This window comes from Artemia franciscana, chromosome 9, assembly GCF_032884065.1.
Source record: "Artemia franciscana chromosome 9, ASM3288406v1, whole genome shotgun sequence".
Taxonomy (NCBI): domain Eukaryota; kingdom Metazoa; phylum Arthropoda; class Branchiopoda; order Anostraca; family Artemiidae; genus Artemia; species Artemia franciscana.
Window position 1 is genome coordinate 42969520 of NC_088871.1, and position 23616 is coordinate 42993135.

Sequence of the window (23616 nt, forward strand, 5' to 3'; positions counted from 1 at the left end):
AGGAATATGCATAATATTACTTACAGGTCACTGAAAAGCTAAGATTATTTCTATTATTTACAGTTTCCTTGTCTTTTCTCTAGACTTAACGATTTCACATGTTTATCCATTTAAAAAAATATATAGCATTGACGTCACAATCCTCAAATAATCTTTTTATTTGGGGGTTATAAAGTGCCAGCCCACGGACAAGTAATCTTGAGCGTTTGTGGGGATAATCCGACTAACCTCTGACGTCATATGTGTCTAAAGAAACGCTTGGATTAATCAGATTAATAATCGGACAAGTAAAGAAACGCACCCTTCTTGATTCGAATTGGACTAGTAATTTTTAACCACACCTTTTTAAATTGAATGTAGATTTGGATCAGTAGAGATATTTTTCATTTAATTTTTTTTCTATCGGACGCATCACTTAGTAGGCTAAACTTAGTTTCAAACTTAAGTACTTAACTTTCAAACTTTAACTTAGTTTTAAACTTAGTAAATAGATGTAGCCTGGCTAACAGTACAACAGACACTCAACGAAAGTTTGTTTTAGCCTTATACCTCTGTTAATTCTAATGATAGGCTAATGTTTATGCAAGACTTTATTTAAGAAACAAACATTAACATGAGTATATTTGGCCCTAGATTCATTCTCTGAAAGTTCACCTAATTCAGCTAGCATACTTTCCAAGATAGCAAGACCTGCTAAGCCAGATTTTTCCCAGCCTAGAGATTAGACTAGGTAAATATTGAGCAGTTCATATTATTGACCTATAAATACAGTGAATATACCACTAGATGCCTTTTCTATACTGTTTGTGAATATAATAATTGCTTTTCTTGCAAATTTAGTTTTAAGTCTTTTTTGGACCCTTGAAAATGACTAGGCTATTTCTTTTATGTTTTTTAGAATAAAAACGGGTTAAAACAGCAGTTTCAAACTTACTATTTCATGATAAAATCCTTTTTGTTAAAGTTATACATAATCTGCAAGGATTGATTTGTCACAATTAAGTTGTAGTGTAAATTTTTCCATTTTTCCATCTGCCATGTTTCTTCTGTATGCTTTGATAATTTTAATGTATATTTGAACAGCAGTTTTTAAGTGGCCTAACAGAATAAGAAGAAAACATGGCAGATTTTTTTTATTTATTTTTTTTTATTCAACATAATCTTGACAAATAAATGTTAATGAATAATACACATTTTACAAAATGGATTTATAATAAAATAGTAAGTTTAAAACAGATGTTATAACCCATTTTATATTCAAAATTAGAATAAAATTATTATTTTCAAGGGTCCTAATAGGGTTTTAAATTGTATTTGCAAGAAAGACAATTCTTATATTCAGAAAGAGCCTAAAAAATGGTATCTAGTGATATAGTCACTTTATTTGTAGGTCAATAGTATGAACTGCTCAATATTTGCCTTAGACTATTTCCACTTGGAATTTATCTGCAATTTTCTTTTGTAAAATTCTAGATAACCTACTTTTTGCTGTCTTAGAAAGGGGTTAGGTTATGAAAATTAAACTGTCTGGGATGGATATATATGATAAAATATGTTCCAGGAAGGTATTTTGAAGTACCCACCTTCTCTCCATCTCCCTCTAGAGGGTGTGGAGTTTTCTCTTATGCATCAAGCAGATATGTGGCAAGCAGGCAAATATCAATCATGTAAGTAAGTAAGCTTATATTGTGACCCAAGCACTTACAAAATAAATATAAAAATCAGTAAGAAAAATCAATGTCTCCTTTATAACCCTTCTTGACCTTGTCATCTTCAGATTTGGTTGTACTGGGTGTGCTGTAGCTGCAGCTTTGGAACCAGGAGGTGTGCTTTGTGGTTCCTTAGGGTTTGGTTGTCGGTTTGCTCTTGGTGTCTGAAAGGATTTTTCAGGTGGGCTAAACCTCTGACTGATATTGCTTGATGGGCTTGTGATTTGGGGGGATTTGCACAATGGTTCAGGTTCCATGGGCACCTCCATGTTAGTAAGCTTATATGGGTACCTCCATAAGTAAGCTTATATTGTGACTCAAGCACCTACAAAATAAATATAAAAATCAGTAAGAAAAATCAATGTCTGATCACTTTAAATGGAGAACTCTACATCTTCTTTCTTTTGGATTTGTTCTTCTTCAAGTGATCCAACAGGGGTTTCATGGCTAAAGATTTAATTGAGCTGGCTCCTTTATAACCCTTCCTGACCTTGTTGTCTTCAGATTTGGTTGTACTGGGTGCACTGTAGCTGCGGCTTTGGAACCAGGAGGTGTGCTTTGTGGTTCCTTAGGGTTTGGTTGTTGGTTTGCTCTTGGTGTCTGAAAGGATTTTTCAGGTGGGCTAAACCTCTGACTGATATTGCTTGATGGGCTCGTGATTTGGGGGGATTTGCACAATGGTTCAGGTTCCATGGGCACCTCCATGTTTGTTAATGGCATCATGTTGTTTTGCAGGTAGGTGCACTCGTTTGTAAATGTTTTCATGAAAATTGGTGAAATATTTGGTGAAAATGTTTGCATGCAAACACAATGCTGAGTAGTTCTTTCTCAATTTGAGACAATCTTTGTTCTGTGTCACTCAATGATCTTGAACCACATGCTACTGTTTTGTCTTTCACTAGTAGCTGGGCTCCCAACCCATGTTGTGATGCGTCAACGATTATCTCAACTTCCTGGCAGTGAGTATTGAAATATGAGAGGTGTTTGCACAATGATTTGTGAATAGTTTGACATGCATCACTGTGTTTCTTTGTCCAGACAAAGTCCTTAGCTTTTCCGAGCTCTTGTAGAGGTTGGTTCAGACTGGATAAGTTTGGTATATATCTGGAGAGATAGTTGAACATCCCTAATAATGTCTGCAGTTCCTCTTTGTTTCTTGGTTCTGGCATTTCAGCAATTGCTTTTGTTTTGTTGGGGTCTGGCTTGACACCCTCCGTGGTTAGAAGATGGCCAAAATATGGAATGGCTTTTGCATTGAATACACATTTGTCATGATTAAACTTGACTCCTTTTTCCCTTGCTCTTTGGAGGACTGCTTTCAGTTGCATGTCGTGATCTTCTTTACTTGTTCCTACGCCTGCTATGTCATCCACTATTAGACCAAGACCCAATCCTTCAAAAGCCTCCTCCATCCAGCGCTGGTACTCATCCTGAGCTGAGATTATTCCAAATGGATATCTTCTCCACTTGAATCTCCCAAACATGGTGTTGAACGTTGTCAGATCCAATGATGCATCATCAAGTACCATCGACCAGTATCCGTTTCTGGCATCTAGTTTGAACAGATTTTGAGCTCCGTGACATTTTTTTGCAATGTTGTCAAACGTTGGTATCAGATAATGCAGTCTCTGTATCCATTTGTTCAATTCTACAGGATCTAGGCATATCTTGATATTGCTGTTGGGCTTCTGCACTAGGACCATAGAGTTTACCCACTCTTTTGGCTCAATAACTTTTTCGATTATCCTGAGGGATACCAGTTGTTCCAGTTCGTTTTTTTCAGTTTGTCCTGGATTGCCAAGGGTACTTTTCTTGGTGGTTGTACTGATGGTATTGCTCTGGGCTTCAGGTGTATCTTGTATTTTACAGGCATTTTACCAATGCCTTCAAACACGTCTTTGTATTCTGCTAGAATCTCATCCATAGTACTAGTTACTGGTGTCTGTTCTATGTTGTATATGAACTTGATTAAGTTCAGCAATACACTGGTCTGCCTACTAAGTATAGGTCTCTTGTCTGTATCCACCACATAGAACTTGTGTGTTTGCAGCTCTCTGTTCTTGTACTGAACCTCTAGCTGGCAGGTACCAGCTACTTTCAAGGATTCACCAGTATAGCTTGTAAGTATCTCGGATGTTGGCCTGAGTTTTGGTTGTGGATGCATCTTGTTAAGGGTCTTCATTGGTATGACATTTGCTTCTGCACCTGTATCAATTTTGAATTCCACGTTGATTCCTTCTTTTGTTAGATACAGTTTGGCCACTGGTTCATTGTTCTTTTCCTCCTTGGTTTGGATGCTTTCAATAAAATACTGTGAAGATGTATCTGTACTACTTTCTTCTGTTTCAATGCTATGAATGTTCCTTTGACTGCTTCTGCACATTTTTGCAAAGTGATTCATCTTCTTGCATTTTATGCAGCTTTTTCCTTTGGCAGGGCACTGATGGCTTTTGCTGAACACTCCACCACAATTGTAACACTTTGGCCCTTCACCTGAGTCCTTTGGGGAACATACATGACCAGGTGTGAAGCTGCCACCACATTTGTAGCATTTTCGTCCCTGCCTTGTTACCACATCTATCTCTTGTTTTACATGCACTTTTGAATGTTCCTGGTTGGACATAATCATCAACTGTGCTTGGGTCGCCTCTGCATGTAGCTATTGCACGACCTAGAGTTAGTCCTGCTCCTTCACTAAGTAGTCGTTCCCGAATCTTGTCTTGCTTAACTCCAAAAACTAGCCGATCTCTGATCATTTCATCACTGGTCATTCCAAATGCACATTCTTTTGCTGTGATGCGCAACTCAGTGAGGTACTGTTCTATGGATTCACTGTCTCTCTGGTTACGTTTGTGGAACTGATATCTTGCAAATATAGGGTTCGCAAGTGGTTCAACATGTTCACTAAACTTCCTGAGATATGTTTCGACATTGTTTGTTTCATCGGGAGTTAATGTCCATGTATTAAAAATGTCTCTGCCCTTTTCACCAGCCCATATCAGCAAGTGTGAGCATTTCACTGCACTTGTTTTTTTCACTTAGAGGTCCTGTAAACATGAGTTCTGCATGCTGTTTGAAGTGTGACCAGGCAACTTTTAAGTTTGTTGCATCCCAATTTATTGATGGGCAAGCTCCGAATTCCATGTTGTATTCCTCAGACTTCTGACACCATGTGGAGTTTTCTCTTATGCATCAAGCAGGTATGCAGCAAGCAGGCAAATATCAATCACGTAAGTAAGTAAGCTTATATTGTGACCCAAGCACCTACAAAATAAATATAAAAATCAGTAAGAAAAATCAATGTCTGATCACTTTAAATGGAGAACTCTACAGAGGGCACTGGCCTTTACCTTAAATTACTGTAAATCACAGCTTGGAGTGAAATAAGGACTTTTGATCCTGTTGAATCACTCCTTGTGATGACAGTTGCATACGTGGTTGATTAGATTCTGGTGGAAGATTTTGGTGCATCCCAGTCAAATCTCCATGGTTTGTCACTCCACTCAGCATCCAGATGGCGTTTGAATACATCTGTTGATTCAGCAGAAACAGTGTTCTCCTTGAGGTTGTTCCAGAGGTTCACAATCTGGTTTGAGAAGAAGCTTCATCTTGGTCCAGTCATTGCATGAAGTTTACGGATTTGTTTTGGGTGTCCTTGTGTTATGTGGGAGGGGTCAATCTCCAGGAGCTCATTTTCTTGATTGGTAGAGAGGAGTTTATGTGCCTGGATCATATCCCCACATTTCCGCCTGTAGACTAAAGAGGGGAGGTTGAGTTCCTTCAGCCATTCACTGTAGAGCTTGTTTTCCATACCGGTAATCAGCTTAGTGGCCCTTTGTTGGATTTGCTCAAGCACTACCATGTCCCTTTTGAGTCAAGGGGTGGCCAGGATGATCCCCACCTCCAAACACAGTCTTACCAGTCCTTTGTAGAGCTTGGTGATTACATGTCTACTTCTGCTGGTAATACTGTGTTTAATGATACCTAGGGCTCTGCTAGCATTGACTGAGATCTTCTGTGAGTGGGAGCTGAATTTCAACCGGGAGTCTACAATAACAACAAGGTCTCTTTCCTCCTGAACATGCTCCAGTATGTGGTGACTTCCAGGGTCTTGGGTCATTAGGTATTGTTGCTGTGTCCAAAGTGTATGACTTTGCATTTTTCAGCATTGAATTCCAGCAACCATCTTTTGACCCAGGAGCACATGTGGTTGAGATCAGTTTGGAGGGATTGGCGGGCAGAAGCAGTATTGGCAGGACCTATGAGTTTTGAATCATCCGCATAAAGAGTGGTTTTGTTACTGGTGATAAGGGCTAGCTCATTTACATATATATTGAACAGGACACTGCCCTGGGGGACCCTGCTGGTGACTTTAACTTCATCAGAGAGTGCGTGACTGTTTGGTCCATTGGTCACTTTCACTTGCTGCATTCTGTCCCTCAGAAAATCCTCAATCCAACTGATCACTTTTAGACTAAGAGACAGGGTGCATAGCCTGTGAATGAGGTAGCAGTGACAAACCTTTGATAACCTTTAAAAATTGTTTTTATTACAAAAGTGACATCTTTCAAAATGGACCTTCTGCTTAAATCAAATATTTTTAGCTTCATAACTTAGCTCAATTCCAAGTTATGAACATTCAAATACATTTCCTAAATTTAGAATATAACAATTGATATGACTTTGAATTACAAGATTTGTATTTTTGCAGCTAAAACTAGAAAAAAAGTAATTGAAAATTAATGTGTAGTGTTGTTTTGTCAATATTCCAATGCATATAGTCATGTCAAGTAGACAAATTTTTAAGACTTAGAAATCAGAAAAGGGTTAACATAGTAGCTTGGCAACACCTTCCCAGAGTATACTTGTGGCCCTAGATTCATTGCTCAAAGTTCGATTTCCTAACCTATTCCCTTTCCAAGATAAGAAAGAGTAGCTGTGGCTAGTATTTTACCTTTTCTCTAATAAGTATATGTTTAGCTTGAATATTTTAACTGTGGGCCATTTATCTGTCACTTGCAATTTATGTAAATTAAGGTAGTTGTCCATACATCAGTTATGGAAACATGTATATGTTAACCTGAGTCAGGCTATCTAAATATTAAAAGACCATGAGAGATACATATGATCTAAGGCAAGTTCTGTGAAGCAGAATAATTGTTTTGGTACCTATGTGTTGTAGTGACACCACTTTAGAAGTTAAGTTAGGTTAATCCTAATGTAATATACCAAAATATGATGAAAATAGAATAGTACTTTGTTAATAGAATTATGAAAAGCAGGCCACCCAGAACATATTATACTATAAACCTAACCAAAATACCAGTTTTGTATATTAAATATTTAAATGAAATATACCTACACTGTTGTTTATCTCACTGATATAAAGCTAGTTATCTCTGATTACAGCAGAAAAACCAGTTTTTTTTTGCATATCAAGAACTTGAGTAGGTGTAATGCATTAGTACCATTGTTTTTGAATAGGATAGAATATGAGGGTACATTTTGTTTAAATTTAAATGGTCAAAAAGTGATACTAGAATGTAGCCAGTCAGCCAGTCACAGCTAGCCCAGTCCCAACAACTAGCCAACTTTAAGTGTTTAAAACTAGCTACATCATACCCAAGATTAGCAACCTGTTATCCATTTTATAAAGGATACATTGTAATTAAAACACTGTCCAAGTTTAAGCACAGTTCAAGTAGATTACTGGAATTGTTTTGCTTAGCTGTATAAAGAAGTACAAAAGAACATATTAATAAAAAATTCTTTCTACTTAATATGCAGGAAGTTCAAATCAAACATGTTTTCATGTTTCCTTCTATTTTTATCCACAGATTTTCAGAAAACTTAAAAATTTACATTTTGTTTATTGTTTATCCAGCATAGATTTATCATGGAATAATTGTAGATATTGGTAAAAATTTCAAATGTTTTCTACTTAAGAACAAAAATGCTGAATTGGAATACAAATTTAAGTCTTCATTTGAATCTTTTTGCCAAATGTTTGATGAGACATAGGTCTTAATGAACCTTTAGTCAAAAGCCAGGGAAATAGAAATGAAAAATGACAAGTGGAAGAGCATGCAGTTCAAGACCAGTAAAAGAGACAAGAAAAAAAACATAAAATTTCATTAACGTCAAAGGATACAGTGTTGTGACAAGCACTTCAGATTTGTACTTCAGTATCAAGTATTAAGTACTTCCAATTTTCTTACTTTAGTAATGCTTGAGTTTTAAGTACAGAACTTTTATTTAAGTAGTACTTCAAGTACAACTCTACTAGCACCATTTCTAGCTCAGTCATTTCGAGTTGTATAATGGAAATAAAATAAAGTCATATAATAAAGGCATTATGCAGTTAAAAAAGATAATTAGACACCATTTTTAAAAGACAGTAGAGCTCCGCTTCTTTGAATGTTAGTTTTAAACAGTAAAATGCCAGATGTATCCATTTGACAAAAGTCATCCAACAGTCTACGAAAGTAACTTATTTAGTTTCCATTTAGTCCAAACTGCACTATTCTAGGTCAAGAAACATTGAAAGAAGTGCAGCCTCCCTTGCTCAAGGCTAATGATTTGTCTTCTGGTGGAGGTGCTGGTACTGGGAATATGCTTTTAGCACTGCTAAGCACTCAAGCCTGAGGTCTCATAACAAATTCCTTCATAGAGACAAAATAGATCCTCCAGTAGAAAAAAGTCTTTCAACATGGCAATACACAATTGTACTTTCAAAAAACTTGCCGCACATGGGGGTAATCCTTAAGAACGCAAAGGTCCCTCCATTTGTCTCCTAGAAACTGCAAAACATCTATATTCACTTTGTTAACTGCAGAGTTAGACTATGATGAATTGCTCTCATCTTTTCAAAATTTGTAGAAACCATCAATGGACAAGTGGCTGGATTTGTTGTCATCAGGATCACTTGTTCTCATCCTTTTAGCCTCCTCAGCCAACATTGTTGCAGCTGCTTCTTTCCAGCTGTTGGGGAATATTTCATTCTTGAACATGGGCGTGCTGCGTGTTGTGAGGACGTAGTCTTTGCAGCTTTAGATGGAACCCCCCAGAAAGGCAACTAATAATGAAATTGACAACTAATAAATAGAGAATCTTTTAAGCAAAATGAAAATGGAAAATAAATATAATCAAACTATTAGGAAAGAAGATTTAGACATTTGATTGGAATGCACAATTACATGAATGAAATGTGTTACAACTAATTAAGTAAAAAATCGTTATCTTTATTGATTTTAAAGGTGAAATGATTGATCTATTTGCACCTAAGCGTTTTGATTCTAAAGCAGTCAACTTTGAAAAGAAATTAAAAGAATTAGATAAAGGTGTGATTCTAAAGGTTATTGAAAGAAAAAATAAAGATAATATAACTTATTTTGATATTGATATCGAACCATCCACTAAATATTAAATTATTACATTTTATCGATAGTATAGGAAGAATGGAATATAATTAATCTATTGTTTTTAATTACATCCAAAATTCTTATTTCACAAGACCTGTTTCAATCTTAAAGCTCAGGATGCGAAATTGTAAAAATATCGACAATTTAATTAATAGTGGTAGGAAAACAATTGAATAGGGGGTAAATTGATGGGGTGATCTGGGTGGGTTGACGAAACCGTGTTTACATTGTGAAAAAGTACACAAATGAGACCAAAGTTGATTTCCAAGGACCTGTTTTCATTTTGAATATAGGAATAGAAAATGTTCAAAATGTTTAATATTTGATGTTAGAATGGTGTAAAATGTACTGAAAATGATGTAATTTGAATGGATGTGTCTGATGACTACAAAAAAAATAATAGAAGTTCACACTACAAGAAGAATGTAGGAAATACAAATTTGACATATATCATGAAAAATTAAGCAAAGAGAAACGGATTTTAATTTCGACTAAGCCGTGAACAAAAAATAAAATATAAAACAAAACTACACTTTAACTAAAAAAGAAATAAAAATAATCTGAATATTTCAGCTCCATGTCCTTTAGCCTTTCTCAGCGAAAAAAAATTTACGAACGACAAAAAATAAGAAAAAAAAATGTTTTTTTAAAAACATAAGACAAAAAAACACACAAAAAAAATTAAATAAATAAGAACAACTCACATTATAAACAAAACTCCTAGTACTGATGGTAATAGTTTAAGACAGCACCAAAGCAAATGTTTATAATGAAACCATGGGTTCCTTTCCTCTGCAACAATTGGTGTATCAATGGGAATCTATTAAAAGTGAAAATTATATTTACTTTAACCAAACAAAAAGAAGGTCATCAAACCCCAGGTCTACCACCCCTAAGGAAGTCTTACAGGTTAATGAAACAAATTTATGAATTATAAATTGAATGTATTTTTTCATTTACTAGTTTAGCTGCAATCCGCTGACGTCTCACAACATTGACATTACTTTGACTTTCGTTCGCATCTTAAAATCCCCTTCATCTTATTAATACTAATACCCCATACATAATCTTTTTTATTTCTATAATTTCTCTGAAACTTTGTAAAACTCCTACAGACACATCAATAATTTTTGTCTGATCAAATAAAATATTGTGATGAGGGAAATTATACACATGTTCCACTATAGCAGATTCATACATAATCTTTTTTATTTCTATAATTTCTCTGAAACTTTGTAAAACTCCTACAGACATATCAATAATTTTTGTCTGATCAAATAAAATATTGTATGAGGAAAATTATACACATGTTCCACTATAGCGGATTCAAGTGTTTCAGATTTTTTATTATGTCTTAGCGAGAGCGGTGTGGTAACAAGACCACACTGCTTTTAGACAAAATCAGTGTGGTCTAAGAAATTATTGACATATTTTAGAATTCTTCTAGTTCCTATATGTTAGAATTCTCATTCTTATATTAAAATTTTTCTAATAATGGAGAGTTCTAGTATAGGAGTTCTATTCTCTTCACCCAAGAAAATGGGAATTCCACACTACATGAAAAATGGGACGATGGAGTTTTTCATGGGAGGAAATATATTTAAAAATTGAATAAAATAAACATCTGATCAGTTCAAAATCAGAAGTGAAATGTAAAAGTAAAAATAGAGTTAAAAATGAGAACAGGAACTCAATTACAGGAAGACCTTTACTTACTATCTGTGAAGTAGCATGGAATCATTAATTCTATCATTAAAAAGGAGATAATAGCTCTTTTTGAGAGGGAGGGACTACACATGAAAAAATCATAAATTGTTAAAACTTAGGCATTTGAGGGATAGGCTTCAAACCTTCAGACTTTCCTGCTAAAAGTTACTTGCAAATACTTGATTTTTCCTGCTACAGCTGTATATGGTTTTGTATGGAATCTTGCATCTATAATATAAGGGGCTTAAGAACTGGATAGACATTTTGTTCAGTATAGTTCAAAGGTTCAAAAACTATACCTATGGGATTAATACAACCCCCAAACTCTGGGGAAAGGACAAATGAAATTTGCCCATTGTTTACATATAGTGTTTGTTATAGAGAAACGTACATACATTTTGTTTTATTGGGTGGAGTGAAATTTTGTGGAGGGTAATTTTACATGGAGAGAATTTTCTATTCTAGGGAAGTTGTTCAGGCAGTTTTCCAGGAAAAAACTTACACGGAGAATTGACGGGAATTCCTCTAATGAATTCCTTAATTTGTCTTACTATCTGTTTGACCACTCAGTTTTATATGTAGAGATGTTCCACGGAAATTTTCCAAGGATTTTGAAGTGTCTGGGGAATTTTTTTTTTTGGGGGGGGCCACGGGCTAACTTCTCCATGGGGGAGCATTGGTATGCGCATTTATCACACGTACATGGTTAGAGAAAATCTGGTCTGAGCTTAACCAGAGTGAAAATATTGAATGATTTTTACTTAGGGGAAAGGCAGTCATAAATATTGCACTTACATGGAAATTGATAGATATTTATAAACCCACTTTAATATTAAGAGGCCAGGAACTATGAAATTCATCAGAAATTGTAGGTTTCTATTGCTGATCATGTGAGGACCTAACTCTACCTATCAGCAGGCGCTGGGAACTTATGGATATTATAGATCTCATTACGAACTGCAGCATCTAATGTGGGGTTACGACTAACTTTCTACTTTGCGGTGACGGGTTAGGATTCCGTATAGCTGTCCCCACGTGTGACTAAAGCGTATAGTTTTGATGCAATGTTACAGTTTCTAATATTTGTCGTATACCTATATTAGGGATGAAGGCTATTTTTCCTACTATCGAGGTCTCTACCTAACCCCCCTTTGAGGGTTTTTCCCCTTTTTTGAAAAAGTATTGCAATTATGTTATGTAAATAGCTCTTGATGGACCACTCTTAACATTATGACTTCTACACATTTAAAATCACCAAGGAAAGTGTAGTTTTTGCTTTGTTTATTTCTATCGAAAATCATTTTTAAAATTTTTGGTTTCTATTGGCGTGGGTCAATTCAAATATACAGTTCGCCAGCACAGCTACGCTATGGTCGATACGTTATAACTGAAACTGAGATATGTTGCACTTTATAATAGGCTAATGAGATTTGTCGCAAGTGTTTTATCTTAGATAAAAGGGTTTAAAATGAGGCTTTTGGACCCATATTTTTCCAACCCTCGCCCTCCTTTTTATTCATTTAAATGTAATGGTCAACATGTTATGCATTTTCAAAATCAGAGCTATTCAAGGTTTTTGAGTTTTTCTAAGATTTTTCAGTCAGTTGTATTAGGATGACTATGTTTTAGATTTGAGACTATTTATATAAGCTTACAAAGACTATTCTTATTATAGGAACATATTTGGTAACCAATTGGAGATAATTTTCTTTGGAATTTTGTCTTATTTTTATGAAAATATAAAATAGCAAAGATGGTGTAAAGTCCACCCATCAATGTGAACAGCTGATCGACTTCTCCCATTGACGTATCAGACTTAAATAACTATTGTCGGAATTTCGCCAATAAACATGCTTAAGAACGAATATCGTTTGATATTCGACATCGAATGAATATCGTCTAAGAGGAAAAGGTTTCCTCTTCCCTTCCCCCTCTAGGGAACAAAAACATGTGGTAAAATTGTGACACTTTTAAGTCGGAAAAACTACTGTTATTCTGTTTCTTGCAAAAAAAAAAAAGGATTTTAGGGTCAGGGCTCTCCACCAAAATCCTAATTTTACCAATTTTTGGGCCCTTCCTGTTGAAATTGTTAAAGATCTATATTCCCCCTCTGAAAATTTTCTCAACACTTACAAATTTTATATAATACATATTAAACGGTTATTTTGTTCTTTATCTCCACAAAGAATGTGTAGTACAAACTTTTCCTATGATGTCAAAATCTTTATTATTTCATGGATACTTAAAGTCTAGTAATTTGTTTGCAAAATAACGAAAAAAAAGATAACTGGGAAAATAGTTTTACCTATTGTTTTGACAAGTCTTTGTTTGAACAAGGCTTGCATGTGATGTCATATCTTCTTTCAGCGTTTGTAATCTTTGAGCTTGTGCAAATTGCATTTTTTTTAGGTTGATGAGTCATTAGATAAGATGACTAAAGGATTGTTTGACTATTCCTCGGAAGAAGAAGTAAATTCTTTCTCTGAAGAAGAAAATGAGCTTGGTTCAAAATCTCTACCGCAATCCATATATAAAACCGTGCCAACTTCTAGCCCAGACTGGAACGTAAGATCGAACTTGGGTGTTAATGTTAACATGTCATGCAGCGATAGTTTGTTCTGCAATAGAAATTTATCTGGAGTGCTAAATAGTGATGATGATGACAGTGATATTGAAAATTCGGAGGTGAAAAACTCCGGAAAGGTAGAATTCTTAAGTAGCAATCTTCGGAATATTAACATTACCAGAGAAAATGGTTTAAGGGAAGCTAAACTTATGCCAATCGAATTACGTTTTGGCAAGAAGAAAGAAAGTAAAGGGCTTTTCGATGACGTTTCAGCCACTGAAAGTGAAGAATCAAATGAGAGCTCAGACCTGACTGACCGCTCCTTAAATACTCGTGGCTATATAGCTTCTGAAGGTCTGGCCAGACATCCAACTGAAATGGAGTCAATGAATCGCTTGAATGACAACGAAAATAGTAACCATAAGTGGTATTTTGAAGAGCAAAGGGATGCCCTCGACTCAAAGATATCATCTCAAGATATTAAACGAGATACAAAAGAGCAGTTTACTTTAGTTTCTTTACAGGAAACTTACCTTCAAAGCTGTCGTGTTATGAAATCGGTATTTGCTGACCTAGATGAGGGATCTGGAAACAGTTTGAAGGGCGAAGAAATTAAATCATCTCATGCTGCATCAAAACTAAGCTTACAGAAGGTTCAAAATGAATATAAACCAGTCGGTCAACTGGAAGAAAAAATAAATCTAGCAAATGTACTACTTTTAACAGGCCATGCAAAAACAAAAGAAATTGGTAGCCCTGCTGACATTCTTAAAGGTAAAAAAAAATACTACCTTTAATTTACCTATAGTTTAAATTGTATTAATAATTAGAATGTATGATTACCTAGTTTTTTCTTTTGAGGAGTCGGTAGGAGTTGCCTCAATGCCCTTGGAAACCGGGAAAAGAGGTACAACAGCATTGCAACTGCCAATTTTTTTCCTTCTTATATGAAGAGATCTGTCTAAAGGGGTTTCAGAGAACTTTGACAACAAACTTCCATAGTAGAATTAAAATTGTGAATTTTCTAGTTCGGATTCGTAACACAGTACTAAGGATTTTTTCATTCCTATCAAGGCCCTGTGAAAGCGGCAAAGTTATTTACTTTACCAATTTTCTGTGCTCTTTGCCGGAATACTAGCCTTGGTTTTGACCTTAAGCTCATGAGTTATAGTATACGCTTTTAGTGTAAAGTGTATTTTTCTCTAATGTTTTGCCACCCGAAGGATTTCCTTTTTGCAGTAAAAATGCCCCTTATTGTTGAGGAAAGCTTTTCTACTCGAAGAGATGATGTTAAAGCCTTACTATAGTTACAATAGCCTATATATTTCAAACCAAATTTGGAAATTTTGTGACTTCCAAGTTTGAAGAAATTGAGATACCTCTGCTAGGAGCGAAAAGTTACTAAAACCGAGGAATAAATACTATTGAACCAAAAAAACAAAACAAAAAATACTTTATTCAAAAATTCCACTACATTTATGTTTAAAAAGCATTTAAGAAGTGTTTAGTAATACTTTAGGAAACAAATCTAATGACATTTTAAGAACTTGAAAATGCATCTAAGTTCTTTTATAGCACTAGCTTGAGGATATTCGTAAATTCGTCAATTCCAAAAATTTGATTGATTTACATTCCAATTATAACTATATTTGGAAACGGGAGGAGGGTGAGGCCAAATTCATGGGATTGACGCAAAGACCAATTAGCCACAAAGTGACCACAACTATGGGCTATTTTTATCCCTAGCTCTGTTATACAAACCACTTTTAGACTAAACGATTATATCGTTTTATTTGTTTTTGATCTTTTCTATTTCAAGTGACGTTTTTTTCAAGTAATAATTGATCATGTTTTAGAAAATGGAAGATATTGTCATCAAAAGCACTTCGTACGTCGTGGACAAAATCGATGTCAAGAAACTTGTGATAAACTGAAAGATTGTAAAATCCATCGATGTGACCTTCCTTGCGAATTTCCTCACTATTCTCATAAATGTAGTGAAGAGGTGATGAGGAAGCTATCATGTGGCCATGAGATAAACGTATCCTGTGGACAAACTACAACTACAGAGCGTTGCAATGCCAAAACCAAGACCACTTTTAAGTGTGGCCATGAAGGAGTTGGAAAGTGTGGGCAAGCTTCAACAATGAACTGTGGTGGTAGGATTAAAACAAAGCTTGCTTGTGGTCATTCTACAGTATACACCTGCAATGGGTAAATTGATTGCTCGTTTTGTATAGTTATGGCACTTGGTATTTACCAAGTGACATATAGCAATCGCAAATTCTGTCAGCCTGTCTTTCGGTCTGTCTGTCCCGGTTTTGCAAGTTTAGGCACTTCCAGATAAGCTAGGACGATGAAATTAGGCAGGCGTATCAGGGACCAGATTAGATTAAATTAGAAATAGTCGTTTCCCCGATTCACGGAGGATATTTGGTGGGGGTGTGGTGGGGGGACAGTTAAAAATGGGGTATTTTGACTTACGAACGGGTGATCAGATCTTAACGAAATTTGATATTGAGAGGGATATCATGTCTCAAAGCTTTTATTTTAAATCCTGACTGGATCCGGTAACATTGGGGGGAGTTGGAGGAGAAACCTAAAATCTTGGAAAATGCTTAGAGTGGAGGGATTGGGATGAAACTTGGTGGGTAAAATAAGCACATGTCTTAGATGCGTGATAAATTAACCGGAACAGATCCGCTCTCTTTGGGGGAGTTGGGGGCAGGCTTAATTCTAAAAAATTAGAAAAAATGAGGTATTTTTAACTTACGAAGGAGTGATCAGATCTTAATGAAATATCATATTTAGAAGGATCTCGTAACTCAGATCTCTTATTTTAAATCCTAACCGGATCCAGTGGCATTGGGAGGAGTTGGGGGGGGAGGACCGGAAATCTTAGAAAACGCTTAGAGTGGAGAGATCAGGATGAAACTTGTCGGGAAGAATAAGCACAAGTCCAAGATACGTGACTGACATAACTGGACCGGATCCACTCTCTTTGGGGGAGTTGGGGGAGGGGTAATGCGGAAAAATTAGAAAAAATGAGGTGTTTGTAACTTACAAACCGGTGATCAGATCTTAATGAAATTTGTTATTTAGAAGGATCTTGTGCTTCAAAGCTCTTATTTTAAATCCTGAACAGATCTGGTAACATTGGGGGGGAGTTGGAGGGGGAAACCGGAAAACTTGAAAGTTGAGGTATCATTATCTTACGATTGGGTTATCGGATCTTAATGAAACTTGATATATAGAAATATCTTATGCCTCAGATGCTCCATTTTCAATTCGAATCCGATCCGGGGACATAGGGGGTTGAAGGGGTAAACAGAATTCTTGGAATCCGGAAACTGGAATTGGAGATCGGGATGAAACTTAATGGGAAGAACAAACACAAGTTCTAGATACGTGATTGACGTAATTGGAACGGATCAGCTCTCTTTGGGGGAGTTGGGGGGATTTCCAGTGCTTTGGCGAGTTCGGTACTTCTGGACGTGCTAGGACGATGAAAATTGGTAGGCGTGTCAGGGACCTGCACAAATTGACTTGATAACAGCCTTTTCCCCGGTTCGACCATCTGGGGGGCTGGAGGGAGAGGAAAAATTGAAAAAAATGAGGTGTTTTTAGTTTACGAATGGGTGAGCGGATCTTAATGAAATTTTATATTTAGAAGGATTTCGTGTCTCAGAGCTCTTATTTTAAATCTCGAACGTATCCGGTAATATTGGGGGAGTTGGAGGGGGAAACGGGAAATCTTGGAAAACGCTTAGAATGGACAGATCGGGATGAAACTTGGTGGGAAGAATAAGCACAAGTCCTATATACGTGATTGACATAACCGAACTGAATCCTCTCTCTTTGGGGGAGTTCGGGGTTGGGTGTTAATTCGGAAAAATAGAAAAATTGAGGTATTTTTAACTTAAGAACGGGTGACCATCTTAATGAAATTTGATATTTAGAAGGAACTCATATCTCAGAGCACTTATTTTAAATCCCGATCAGATCTGGTGAAATTGGGGGGGGGGAGTTGGAGGAGGAAACCGGTATTCTTGGAAAACGCTTAGAGTGGAGAGATCGGGTTAAAACTTGGTGGGTAGAATAAGCAAATGTCGTAGATACGTGATTGATGTAAACGGACTGGATCCGCTCTCTTTGCAGGAGTTAGGGGGGGGCAGTGCTTTGACGAGTTCGGTGCTTCTAGACGTTCTAGGACGATGAAAATTGGTAGGCGTGTCAAGGGACCTGCACAAATTGACTTGATAAAGTTGTTTTCCCCGATTCGACCATCTGGGGGGCGAGGGAGAGGCAAAATTAGAGAAAATGAGGTATTTTTAACTTACGAGTGGGTGATCGGATCTTAATGAATTTTGATATTTAGAAGGACCCCTTGTCTCATAGCTCTCATTTTAAATCCCGACCGGCATTAAGCCTCTGATTTCCCTTTAAAATCAATCTATTAATTCTTAGAATTTTGCACATGTGCCATATGAGCTCTTAGCTGTTGTTTTTATTTTGCAAACGATATAAAGAGGATTTCAAAGGTATTATGTCCAAACTCTCAGCTATTGTTGCCTTATTTATGAGAGCTTAAGCGTGTGTAAGCCAAATTCTTTTTGAAAGGTTCTCAAGTTCACATATTGAAAATCTGGTTAAGAAATATGCATAGCAAGGAACATCATTTCTTGTTTCAAATCGTAAAATTTATAGTCCTAATAGATCTTAATGTGCTGAATTTGAAGAAACAATTAGAACGTTGACTTCGAATTTCTATCACTCACGATTTTGCGTAATCACGGTTAGAAATCATTTCATTAAAATTTAGCGGTTTAAGACCTAAAAAAATATTAATTATTCGCAAAAATGTATTCTTTTACAGTCTTTTAAGTTAAATTAATTTAAAAAATGTTTTCCAAAAAACGAGTTTTTCAAAGAAAAGAAAAAGCATTAAGCGAGAAATGAGCAGAAATAAAATCAAATAATCTTCCAAGGATAAAACTACGGCAAATCGCTAACAATAAATAAAGAAAACTCAAAACAAACAGAAATTACAATAAATAACCGAGTCAAACTAAAAACGAGCAAAAATCAGTATGAGTACTGATAACCCCCATACCTTCTCAAGACCAGAGCATAATTTGCGCTTTACTGAAAAACAGAGAACAAATGACCATGGATTGTCAGTTTAATTGACATTTATATTTACTCCTTAAAGTTTTGATAATATTTTATTTGTGAAAGTAAAAAAAGTGAAATTATTTAAAATGTATTTTGTTTTCAGTAAAAAGTAAATTATATTCTGGTCTTGAGAAGGCATGGGGATTATCAGCCCTACTCATGTTAATTTTTGCTCGTTTCGAGTTTGACTCGGTTATTTATTGTAATTTCTGTTCTTTTTTTAGTTTCAGTTATTTATCGATTGTAATTTGTGGAAATTTTACACTCAGAAGATTATTTGACTTTATTTCTGCTCATTCTTGGCTTAATGGAGCTCTTTACTTTTCTTGAAAAACTTGTTTTGTGGAAAAAGTTTTTTGAATTAATCTCTGTTCGTTTTTTATTGACATTGTCTTTTTCATGGGAATAAAAATAATATTTCATATCTTTTCAGTTCTTTCCTATAAGAATCCATAGTTTCAGTAGCTTTTTGTATGTTGGAGAAACTTTTTTTCAACAATTTTTAATTCTGACGTAAACAGTATTGTTTAATTCAATTTTATAACTCCTGAAGTTGACTTGAAAAATAAAACTTAATGTCATTCCCAAAAGATTCTTTCTATGCTCTTTGACAACCTGGATACACTTACACTCTTTTTTTTATTTAAATTGTAAGAGCAGAAATAGTAATAGTAGTGGATCCGATAGTTTCAACTTAATACCCCAATCGTTTTAGATATATTGCTGAGATGTCTTATTGGCAACCACAAGTACAATGCCTTTTGATATAATTTAAAGTAACATTTTATTTCTAAAGTATAATGAGCCAATTGCATAATTGTGTGGGGTTGGCATGCCCATTATCCCTAAAGACATAGTTGCTGGACCGTTATACTATACTGAACAGAATTGCTGTTTCAAAATTTTGACGGGATGCCTTTGGAAAATGAATGGACTTGAGAGATGAGCTGCTTGCCCTCCAATTTCCTTTTAGTCTTAAAAGGTGCACCAGAACTTCTAATTTTGAATCGAATTAGCACTTTTCAAATCAATGACATTGTTTAGCTATTATAGAGTAGTGCCAAATCGGGGGGGGGGGCTGCCCCCCTGGACGTAGCGGTGTATTTGTGGTTGGGACAGCTTGCTCTGGTTTGGGACGAAAGTTATAGTTTTGGAAATGGTTCTTAATAGTGGAGTTTTTAATAAGATTTTAATTATTAAGACTGGTTCTTTTTGCAAACAAGTTTGAAACAAGGTTTTAGTTACTTTGTGCGGTCTCTGTTAATTTTACTAATGACACATACCGCCAAAAACTATTTAATTAAATTTAGGCTTATCAAGGGAATCTTTCTGTATTACCACAAAAGCCAACTGGGAAGCGAAAATCTTCATTTCGTAATAACAAGGAGGGGAAATTTAAAATGCTAACTTCTTTAGACTGTCGAAGTGATATTTCAGGATTGTGTTTTCACAACGGGGCTGAAAAGCAAAATATTTACTTCTTTTTACTGTCAACAATTTTTTTTCGAGTCTTGCTATGGCGCTGAGGCGAAAAAATTGATATTACTTTTTTTGGCTGTCTGTTTTGGTTTTTTGGGTTTGCTTTTTTTTGCGAAGCGGGGTGCTTTTTACAACATTGTTGTGTTTTAGGGGACTTGTATAATAGAAAGTAAAGGTATGAGAAGTGCAAAAATTATTAATTTAAGTTCTTGATTTTGGTGAGCAAATGATGACCACTTTACCGTCTATTTTCATCTAATGAAAGCTCTGCATTATGTGACATATCACCTCTCTATTCATCCTTAAACATTGAAATAAAGGCCAAACTCTTAAGAACTGTATTAAAGGTTCGTTCAAGTATATACTTAAAACTAAGTATATGAGTTGAAATAATCCTTCAAAGGTCAGAGTAATCATTTAAGAAGAATAGATTTTCGAAAAATTGTTTATAAAAGAAGGCAAATAATTCTGTTTTTTTTTTTTTTTTTTTTTTTTCAGCTGGTATAGATGGGTCTCTAAATTCCCAGTTTGAATCAGTGGAATGGCATAGATTTTTTTTTCAAATGTTTACTGATAAAAGTGGAAATTCACATAAATTGAGTTAACCACGGAAACGGAATGCAACTACATTATTACTTCAGAATTTTTCACCTTCTCAATACCAACCAGTCACAAAATATAGTTATGTTTTTGTATAGAGATTGTATATATTTGTCCATAAAATTGTCTAAACTCCTATATATACCACTGAGGATTTTTATACTTATTTTGATACATGTTGTCCAATCATATTTCCACGATTATTTGTTAATATATCAAAATTTTTACAGGACAATTCCATAATTAATGCTAAATCTGTGTCAAATTTCAAATTTTCATTTTTGTGCTCAACAGACATATCGAGATTTAAACGTTTGAATTGAATCTTCTGAAAATCTTAGGATAAAAAAAATAAATAATAATAATTAGAAATCTCCACAGGTTGAAATCCTGAGAATGTAGACCACCAATCTATACCTATCAAATACAAAGATAAAAAACACATATCTATGTGTTTTTTAAGGAGTATTTCGACTCAAATACTTAGTTTGAAGCACATACCTACATACATCTTTATTAGAGTTCAATTTTTTTTGGCGATTTTGGTCTTTAATCGAATATTTTAGGATGAATAGAAGAGGAAATACTAACGAAGAGCTCTAACCTGACAGGACTCTAGACCGACAACACTAGCCATTATACAAGTTCACCAAAATATTGAGGTAGACACCAACCGCGTAATAAATAGATATGGCGGGAGTGGAAATAGAGAAATCGACTTTTTCTTATAAAATTGTTAATTCTGTAAATTAAGCGAAATATATCGAAATTTAAAAAGTGTAAAGATACGCTACGTTGTTGTGAAAAGTAAAATTCTGATTAGTAAAATTTTGAGACTTTGTCAGAGTTGACACTGCTTGTTAAAACACTATTTTTAAAAAGAAACAGTGATTAGTTAATGCTTTATTGCCTACACTTAAAACCCTCGTTTTGAATGTCTTCTATGCATTCCTATCTCTTCGTTCTGTTTTTCTTGTTACATTCCTAAAAGAACTAGTATTTAATGTTTATTATATCTTTTACGAATATACGAGTTGTATCTTTATCCTCATTTCCTACTCTTCATTAATGTCATAGTCACTAAGCAATGCCACAAAGTTGGGCGACGTGCTAAATTGCTTGACCTATACAAATTGTCACAAATAGTGCATGACCCCAAAAAGATGGTTCAAGACCATTTTTTTTTTTTTTTTTTTTTTTGACAATAAAAAGCTTAACTTACTCCCCATAGTGGTCAGAAGAGTAAAGGCAAAAATTATGCAGGAAATATTAAAAATCATATTTTTTTATAGATGGTGAACAGCTTTTTATTTTTTTTTTTATGGTGGTGTGATTTTTATAACTTACTATTATTTGTATCAATATTTTTGTACCATTTTAATTTCAACAGATTTATTAGAACTTTAACCCTCACCAGTTTTAGATTAAATTTAAGATCATTTCCACTACCTACCTACGACACATAACTGCCCAGGTTCCCTTTAAATGGCGGGTATTTCTTTGCTCGCGAGTTTATCGAAGCAACCTACTATGCGCCCACCTCCCTAAAGTAAATCTTGGATCTGCCCTTGTTATAGAGTGGCCTATGATATTGCTTATATGCCCTTTTGAAAACCTGTATGCATATAGTTTTTTCGTTTAATTGAAACTCTTCTTAAAATTTAGAAGATAAAATCTTTAAAAAAATTTAAAGATATTGCTGCTATACCCTTTTGACAACCTGTATAGAGACGGTGTGTTGTGATTCAGTTTACCTCCCCCCCCCAAAAAAAAAAAATTCTTTGACAATTTCACCTTCTTACCCTAAGGGATAGTTGTAATAGCAGTCACAGTAGTAGTATTGGTATTTCTTGTAGTTGTATTGAATAGAGGTAGTACTTCTATCAACAGTGGTATTAACATATTTCCTTTACGTCAGTAGAACATGCCTCTGATCAAGTCCTGGAAGTTTCAACTAAATACTGTTAGCCATTGCTATGACATTCCTGATATGTCCTTTTGATAACCTGTATATTCATATTTTTCTCGAAATTTTCATGTCAATGCTCTTTGCCTTACAAGTAGTTGCCATAGAAGTAGTAGTAGTAGTAAATATAGTAAATATAACAGTAGTATTAGCAGTAGTGTGCACATATTGCCTTTTGGTGAGCTAATCCTCCCCTTTGAGCACTCTCTGAAAGTTCCAACTTGATACCTAAATCAATTCTGGATATACGCTATTTTGACAATATGCATACATAGCGTCTTCTGATTCGGTTTAAATATCCCCTCAATACTGTTAATGGAGTAGTGTAGTAGTAGTGGTGGTGGTAGTTGCAGTAGTATTGGTAGCATGCACATATTGCCCTTTTGATCATTTCCTGTATTTTCCAAATTAATATACTCAGTTATTCCTTTTACACCCTTTTGACAATACTTATACACATAACGTGTTTTGATTCAGTCGAACACCCCCCTTCAACATTCTCTGAAAGGTTCACCTGAATGCCCTTTGTCTTCTTGGAAAGTAAGTTCAAATATGCACGCCTTTCTCAATAACATATACTATATGTAAACAAAGAACGAATTGCCTAACTTACAGTCCTCGTCCTGAAAACTATGGGGATGTTTACATCCCCAAAGACGTAATTACTGAACCTTTCAACAGTGCCAAACAAAATAGCTCTCTTAAAATTTCGATTGGATATGTCTTGGGGAATGATAGGCTTGGGGGTGCTGATTGCCCTGAATTAATTTTTGACTCTTAAAAAGGGCACTAAAACTTCCGACTTCCAACCAAATGAGCTCCGTCCGATCCAAAGTTTATACGACCACCCGTTCTATAAAAATCTTACATGTCCCGGGGTATAACTTAAAACCCATACCAGTGAGCTCTGGAGGATTGTGTCCACCCTAAAGACATGGTTATAGGATTTTTGGACTATTGGTAACAAAATGGCTATCTCACAATTTCAGTTGA

General features: G+C 35.2%; 1 protein-coding gene across 1 annotated transcript in view; it reads left to right on the forward strand.

Annotated features, from left to right (window-relative positions):
* Positions 1-304: 304 nt before the first annotated feature.
* Positions 305-23616, forward strand: part of LOC136031445 (uncharacterized) — a 29674-nt gene continuing 6362 nt past the window's right edge. The window contains exons 1-3 of the mRNA XM_065711040.1: positions 305-324; positions 13247-14177; positions 15260-15617. Of these exons, the coding sequence (XP_065567112.1) occupies positions 13268-14177; positions 15260-15617 (1268 nt within the window). The 5' untranslated portion in view covers positions 305-324; positions 13247-13267. The remainder of the gene's footprint in view (positions 325-13246; positions 14178-15259; positions 15618-23616) is intronic.